At 56.3% G+C, this 7,954-nt stretch overlaps 1 protein-coding gene across 2 annotated transcripts; it reads right to left on the bottom strand.

Annotated features, from left to right (window-relative positions):
* Positions 1 to 1,031: 1,031 nt before the first annotated feature.
* CDKN1B (cyclin dependent kinase inhibitor 1B) lies at positions 1,032 to 4,292 on the bottom strand. 2 transcript variants are annotated; one of them, XM_042889803.1, is made up of 3 exons: positions 3,615 to 4,287; positions 3,082 to 3,212; positions 1,032 to 2,165 (listed from the first exon to the last, which is right to left on the bottom strand). In XM_042889803.1, exons 1-2 carry the CDS (start codon positions 4,087 to 4,089, stop codon positions 3,091 to 3,093), a joined length of 597 nt encoding a protein of 198 aa, XP_042745737.1. In that variant the 5' UTR covers positions 4,090 to 4,287; the 3' UTR covers positions 1,032 to 2,165; positions 3,082 to 3,090. The 2 variants fall into 2 exon arrangements, with proteins under 2 accessions (XP_042745737.1, XP_042745738.1); XM_042889804.1 differs by lacking the exon at positions 3,082 to 3,212 and having other exon boundaries at positions 3,615 to 4,292.
* Between the last annotated feature and the right edge of the window lie 3,662 nt (positions 4,293 to 7,954).

Genomic DNA, 7,954 nt, shown 5'->3' with positions numbered 1-7,954 from the left:
AAAAAAAAAAAAAAAAAAAAAACCCTAAAAAAAAAGAAACTGAGGCGGCGGACTTGCTTGCAGCAGCTCCCCCGAGCACTTTGTTCGTCTTGGGGGGGAAAAAAAACTCGTTAGTCCCCGGGAAGCTCCGGCTCTGTGCGCTCTCCTCGGCCGGGGACAAAGCCGAGTGGCTGTCCCGTCCCTCCCCGCCTCAGCACAGCGTTTTCGGGAGGTTCCAACGCGAGGGCGAGCCCAAGCGCCACCGCGATCAACAGCCGGATCGAGTTGCAGAGCGGGGGGAACTCGGAGAAGACTCGCCCAGGGCTTCCCCCACCCCCCGCCCCTTTCCATCGCGCTGCGCTCATTTTCGCACGATGAAAATCCTCTCCTTCGCTGCGTTCCAGGGGAGGGGGGGAGGGGAGGAGGGGGTGCACCCGCACCTTGCGACCGCAAATGCCGGGCTCGCCCCGATCTTTGGCAGCCGGGGGAGTCCGCGGAGAGGGAGAAGGGCTGGGCCGGGGGCTGCCCTCAGCGGTGCTCGAGCGGCGGGGCCGGACGCCATCTTGGTTAGCGCCGAGGCGGCGGGAGAGGGTGGGACGCGGCGCTTGGTCGGCGCCAGGCCGCGGGCCGGCAGGCCCCGGGCCCAGACCTCGGATTTGGGCGCCTGGCGGCGCGGAAGCGGCCGTACTCTGGACTTGGCGGGGGGGAGGGGGGGGTAAGTTTTGGCTCTGGCCTACCCGGAACGAGGGGTTGATGGGGACCAAGAGCACGGTACCGGCCCACTGGGCTCGGGGTTGAGGTGTTTCCCTCGGGTCTACACCAAAACAACAGCGTCTCGAGCTGCTTCACCGTTACGTAAAATAGAAAAAAAACAAATGACCAATTGTGATGGGGGGACGTTCCACAACTTAGAACTGAAGAGGACACGTTCATCCCAACTCTCATCGAGAACTAGCACAGCACCGAGGGCTGCATCCCTCCACCTGTGCCAGGCCGACACACCAGGCAGCCCCCTGCGAGCTGCACACACACACTCAGGAAGGACATGGCTCTCACAGATGGCACTTCTCTTTATTGATTGCTCGCCGTGAAACAACATCGATCCGTATTTCTGCTTTTTTTTTTTTTCCCCAAACATTACAAAAAAATACGGAATTGGCTCAGTCTGCAATCCTTTAAGCACAGCCATATTATCAGGAAGGAAGGAAAAAAAAAAAAAAAAGAAAAAAAAACCTCTAAGAAGTCTACCAAATAGAGCATTTACAAATGCACAAAAACACGCCGCTTTGGCTTTATGGGGAAAAATACTGTTTTCTAGATTAAAAAAAAAATCTTTTAAACATAAATAAGTTAGTATAATTTCTCAGTGTCTTTACAGAGTTATGTACACAGGTACACTTCAAACTTTCTTTTTTTATTTTTACATACAGGTACACAGGCAATGTAGAAATACTGTTTAAAGATGTAGTATCCCCTTCCCTCACGTAAGGACGAAAGGATGTGGGCCAGGTCAGAAAACAGCAACACTGGAGATACCCTTCCAAAAATAAAAAATAATAAATCCAGCGATGTAGCAAATGGGGTGAATTTGTGAGAGTGCAGAGGCATTCCAATTTCATACAGGGATTTGAGGTGGGGGATCACCCCGCCTCCCACCCCTTCAGCCCAGCACAGAGAGGAGGGCTCTGATGGCGGCCTGCAGGCATCTGCTGTGAGCAGCACTACCACCGTAGTGCAAGGAAAAAATAAAAACACAGGGGACCCACTTAAAGGGACAATACATCTTTAAGGAATAAAAAGCCTACACTGCTTCTCTTCATTTCTTTGCTTGCTAGATGGCGAAAGCAAGTTTCGATCGGTCACCTTCTTCCTCTCCCCCCCTTCCCAAAACGTTTATGTGCTACATAAGGTAAAAACTATATACACAGGTAGTACAATGAAGCAAATAAGGAAACACCTAATTGCACAATGCTACATCCGATGCTTTTAGAGGCAGGTCTTTTAAGAGTGTCTAAATTTTTAGTGTTATTGTCTGCTTTTTTTTTGTTTTGCTGTCGTTGTTTTTCAGTGCTTGCACAGGGTCCCCATCCCACGGAGACCGACGATATGTATTCATCTCTACTACAACTTTATATCTTCCTGGCTTCACCGCCCCCCGATGAGCAAGGAAACGCGAGTCCTCCGCCCTGCAACGGGAAGAAGACAGGGAGAAGACATTAGAGAAGCTGAAAGCGACGCACTCCCTTCCCCGGGCGCGACCGGTCCGAGCCGACGCCGCTCCCCGCGGCGGGCAGGCCCACCCCGGGCAGGGCCCTGCGGCGTCCCGGCCCCGCGGCGCTCTTAGCCCGGCCGCTCCCGTCGGGGCTGCGCCGCCCCAGGGCCGTCGGCCGCCTCCGCTCGGAGCCCGCGAGGCCGGGCAGCCGCCGAGCCGCGGAGCTGCCCCCGCCCCAAAGGAGCGGGCGGTGGTGCGGCATTTGCATAGAGGCGAGGGCTGACGCGCTCCGCCGCGGCTCCCCCCAGCAGGAGTAATTTGTTGCAACTTCTGCTTTACAGCTTAATCTCTTCGGCACAATCGCGAACCGCGTTTGCGAACCTCCCCGCTAACCTCGGCCCCGAAACCGCCGGCGCGATGTACCACCTCCCTCCGCCCCAGCCCTCGCGCTGAAACAAAACAACAACAAGAACACCACACACGGCTGCCATTAACCCGCTCCCTTCCCTGGAAACTCAGTCAGCGCCTAAAACTAAACCACAACAACCGGGGAGGGGGTGAGAAAAAAATAAATCAATAAAAGAACGGAGAACCACCTCGCCTTACTCAGACCGAAAGGCTCCCGAACAGCCCGGCTTTTACGACCCTAGAGCTCTGCTAGGCTGCAGCTCCCTGCCAAGGTGGGACAGTGGCAATAGCGCCGAGGTGGGGCAGCCCTCCCGGACCCCCGCCCCGCGTCGAGCCCCGTCCCTCGGCCGGCACGGCCCCAGGAGCTCGGGGAGAAGAGCGGGGCCACCCGGTCACTGCGGCCCCAGCAGCCGGCCCCCAGCAGGAGACCCTCGCGGCTTCCCCCACGGCATCCTAACGCCCAGAGCCCGAAGGGAACCTACTTAGGGAGTTTACGTTTGATGTCGTCTCGGGCTCGATTTCTTGGGTGTTTGCTCCACTGAACTGGCACTGGGGGAGTCTTCTGAAACCTCCTCTTCTGTTGTGTTGGCTCTTTTATTTTGAGGAGAGGAATCTAGGAGGGGAAAATTAAAAACAGGGGGGGAGGGGGGAGAACACTGGTTTAAAATATTGTCCCGCAAGGTGCTCGCTCGGCACCCGGGGGCGGGAGGAGCGACGGGGCCGGGGCTTATTCCCGCACATCCCCGCATCCCTACGTCAGCTACCGGGCTACGCGAAGGTGGGCACGGGCAGGCTTCTCTCTCGGCAAGAGATGCGCGTTTTAGTTTCGCCCCAAGTCCGGTGATGGAGCCTCCCCTCCTCTCCTCCGAGAGGGGTGCAGAGGGACGCGAGGCTCTCACCCCCGGCCCCCACCGACCGCGGAGCTCCCGGTGCTGCGGACGGCACCGGGGCCGTTCGGACGGGAGGAGGCGGGTGCCGGGCCCGGCGCGCGGCGCTGCCCGAGGGGTTACGTTACCGTCGGCGGCGGGTCTTTTCCTCTGCCCAGCGCACTGCTCTGCAAAGTCCGTCTGACTGCCAGCAACATCAGTCTTTCGGCCTACACAGTGAGTGTCCTCTGAGATTCCCTGAGAAGCGGCGCAAATCGCGGTTTGGCAATTCCCGTTTACATCCAGGCTCTGACGGCCGACGGACCTGCAAACGGCTTTGGGTAGCCTCGGCGGTCTGAAGTAGAAATCGGGCGAGCTCCCCTTCTCCACGGCTTGCCACTCGTACCTGCCTTCCAGCGGCTTGTGGTTCTGGAAATCGAAATTCCACTTCCTCTGGCATGCCTCTTCCATTTCCTTGCGGTGCTTCTTCAAGTCCCTGTTTAACTCTTCGTGGTTTACCGGCCCGAAGAGGTTCCTGCAGGCCGACGGCTTCGGGTACTCCGACTGCCGCGCCTCCATGCGCTCCAGGGTAGGGCTCCCATTAGAAATGCGGACGTTTGACATCTCCCCCTCCCTTTCTGCCGTCACCGATGGCGGTGGGTTTTCTCGCGGCTCTCCCCGCTCTTCCTCTCCGCTTCTTACCCGCGGCCGCTCGCAGGTTCCCCTCCGCGGTCTCTCTCCGTACGGCCCCCTCTCTGCGGCCCCGCCTCGGCCCGCGGAGGAGAGGCGGCAGCGCGCAATTGCATAAGCGCCGGGCCGGCCGAACCCCGACAGCCGCCGCCGGGCAGCCCGGGCGGCTCCGGAGGGGAGCAGCCGAGCGGGGAGCGGCGCTGCCCTCCGCGGCCCCGGGGGCGCCCTCGCGCTGCTGTCCGCACGGCCCCACCGCTGCCCGCACGGCCCCGCCGCTCTCCCCACGGCCACGTCGTACGGGCGGAGAGGGAAAAAAAACAAGCCGAGACGAGCCCTTTTCTCAGTTCCCAATATGGCGATTGAAGGGAGGTTGACGAAGGAGAAAATGATTGACAGGACGAGTCTATTTAAACAGCGGAGCCGAGCCATTGGTTACGGCGGACGGCACCGCCCCGTCGGCACGGCCATACCTCGCAGCCGCCGCCGGCTCTAAAGGTGGCCCTGGCCGGCGGCCGCCCCTTGGCGGGCGGAGAGAGCGTGGGGGGCACGGCGCTCTGCACCGCTCCGCTCCGCGCACGTGAACCCGCCTCCCGCTGCGGAGTCAAGTATGGTGAAAGTCGTGCTAAGTTGAGGGGGCTAGCTGCATTTTGACTCGTTATGGCCATCGCTCTGCTTTCACCGGGTCGGGAAGTCAGAGCGGGCCGGGAGCTGCAACCCAGCTGGGGCGAGGGAGTGGGTCGCTGCCCCGCAACCCCGTCGTGCTGCCCGCAGAGGGAAAAGGAGAGAATGAGGAGAGGCTCCTGCTGCCCTGCCGGCAGGGAGGGCCCAGGTGTGGAAGTAGCTATAAGAATTCTCAGCAGGGACCTGTGTTCTGAGTTAGTAGGGGAAAGAAAATAAAAGCCTTCAAGTTTGTGCAGTTTGTGTGTTTTGCAGATTAGTTGAGTCAGGAGTCATGGACAGGGTTTTCTGAGCCATTCCTCTGATTCCTACAGCAGGTCCGCTGGAGTTAAGAGCAGTCCAGTGTTCTCCTCCTGGCCCTCCTTGTTCCCACTCCTTTCTACAGCCAGCATCCCTTGCTCAGGACAGCCCCACAGGACATAAGGTCTGTTTTCAGATCCTGGAGGTCTGGGACTTCCCCAGGGCCCAGGTCACCTGGGGGCTACATACCAAAGTGGCTGGCCTGGCACCCTCTGCAAAGTGCAACTGGTCCCAAATCTTGTGGCCTTGAAGATAGGGAGCTTTTGCCATGTCTGTACTCACACATGTTTTGCTTCAGGCCTTGCAGTTGTGACGGGCCACCAAAACCTACCCTGCAGTTGCTGTTTTGGACTGGGGCGTCACCTGTGCAGGCATTGGAAAGGGAACAGAATCAGCATGCAGTGCTTATCCCCAGGGTACAATTGTCTGTGGGCCTCCTTCCCTGAGGCAGCAGCCCCCCACCTTGCTCAGCCTGCTCTCCTGGGTCAGCCTGGTCTTGTCAGCCCTGAATTCAAAAAGTGATGTGTGCAGCCAAAGAGAAAAATAAAAATGTTTGAAAAACACAAGGTTGAAATAAAATGTTAGCCCTGTTATTTTTGCTTCACAGAACTTTTACCACAAGTTGTTTTCCAGCTCCTCTCAGCAACCACAAGATCTACCAATTCACAGAGAATTCAAGCTGACATCCCCATGTCTGCATCTTAGGTGTTTGTTGTTGGGTTTCTTTGTTTTGTTTTGTTTTTTGAAGTAGTAACTCTGTGGGGAAAAAAGGAAAAAACACAAAACTGTGCGAGCTGGCAAAGTGGGACTTGTTCATCTGCTTCATTTGAGGACTTCGTTTTCTCTTCCCCAGGCTTTCCTGTCTTTAACTTAGCTATCATTAAGGTAGTGCCATTTCAGAATTCTCCACTTTTCATGTGAGGTGTGGGACACTTGGGTTGTTTTCTTAGCTGTGCACAACTGGGTACACAGCAGGAAAGCAGTCTGTTGAGCAGCTCCCCCATAACCTGCTGAAACCATCTGAGATAGGGAATTCCTACTGTTCTGCCTTGCTGGGAACCACTGCCTGATTCCTGTAACCAGAATCCTTGATGGCAGGATTATGACACAGTGCAAAACCATGCCAATAATAATAAATTATGATGATTGGTAATAATAGGAAGCAAACACTGGAAAATACAGCGTAGCCTGACGGATAAACACCCGCAGACATGATGGCAGCTGAAAAGAGCACTGATTTATCTCCCTGTAGCGCTTGGAAAAGAAAAAGAAGAAAAAAAAAAAAAAAAAGAAAAAGAAAAAAAAGTTCCTCTCGGGCAAAAACCTTTCTGCTTTGGTCGCTTCGTGCTGCCCCCGGGATCAGCAGTTTCAGCGTGCCAACCCTCCCCAACCCCGCCCCCGTCATTGTCAAACCACCTTAAATCGCTGCGGCCGCGAAGGAGAAAGGCTGTGTCTGCAGCGACCTTGCCATGATCTAAAGTGTTTTGTTTACAGTCAGCTCTCCCCCTCCCCCCCCCGCCCCGGGGGCCGGGGGAAGGGGGGGGGGGGCGGGGGGGCCGCCCCGTGGAAGCAGGGAAGCGGGGAAAAAAAAAAAAAAAACTACTACTGGATCCTGGAGGAGAAATGTGGCAAGACCAGAGCGCCATCGCCTTGCAAAAAGCAGACACGGCAGCCGGGCGGAGAGAAGGGTTTGTGGGGAGCTCCTCCCCAGCGCTTAATGCAGTTGGCATGTGGAGCGGCGAGACTGTCTGAGCCGTAAACACAGAGGGTGGGGGTTACCCGGGCTATTCAGCATACAGTTGGGAACAAGGTTTTCAGCGTTCCCTTATAAATCGAGAATAATACCTGGGCTGCTCAACGGCGTGCATCCTCCTGCGCTGAGGATGAAGAAGGCAGGGCCATGGCATAACCCATGGAAAGCCAGAAGCTCTCACCTCCCTCAGCTCTCCCTGCGCCGATGCTGTTTCCCTAACAACCCCCGTTTTTCCTAGCACACCCATAAATTCTCGGGAGGTTTGGGGTTGGAGGCGCAGGCCCTAAGAACCGAGCCGGAGCCTTCGAGGCGGCTCCCCTCCTCCGCAGCGCCCCGAGAGGCCGTGGCCAAGCCGAGCCGAAGCCTTTGCGAGGCCTGTGTCAACTCTAGAGGGAGCCTAAGGACAGGGATCGGGCCGGCGTGCCCAGCCTGACGTACATACAGGGCGAGGGAACTGAGCTGCTCCCGAGGCAGGTGAGGCTGGCAGCGTCCTGAAGGCAGCAACGACTTCCATTTTCTGGGGGCAAGGAAGAGAATGTCCGCGTACACTCTTGTGTTTAGCTGTCCCAGCAAGCAATACTGTCGTGGAGAGGAAGTTTAAATCAATAGAACAGTTTCGTTCTGTACACTAGCCTAATTTCTCCAAACAAAACACACCATATAAACAAAATTTGCAAACTGGTGTAGCTCCATATATACGTCACCTATTGCTTATCACTTTGCTCAAACAGCAAATTGCTCACAGGAGAATCTTAACTGGAGGCTTCTCATGGCAGCTGAAGAGTCTCCTAGCTTCAATTTCTTCTTTTGCCCTTCTTTTCCCCTCCCCTTTTCCCTTCCCTTCCCTTCCCTCCCCTTCTTTTCCTCCTCTGCTAGCCATCCCAATCATATAAAATACTCTGAGGTAATAATTGGGCAAAGCCCTCCAGACTCATGTTGAAACTAAAGAAATATTATTTCCACGGAAGCTGTACCTCAGGCTGGCCAACAGCAGCTCATACTCTGGGGACCTCATCCTGGTGAGGGGCAGCGCCCCTGCACCCGCACTACAGAGAGGCAGCAGCACTC

The sequence above is a fragment of the Lagopus leucura genome, unplaced genomic scaffold, assembly GCF_019238085.1.
Source record: "Lagopus leucura isolate 7727_CA_CO unplaced genomic scaffold, USGS_WTPT01 Super-Scaffold_100159, whole genome shotgun sequence".
Taxonomy (NCBI): Eukaryota; Metazoa; Chordata; class Aves; order Galliformes; family Phasianidae; genus Lagopus; species Lagopus leucura.
Note: the sequence above shows the minus strand (reverse complement) of the source record. Positions and strands in the feature narration are given on the sequence as shown.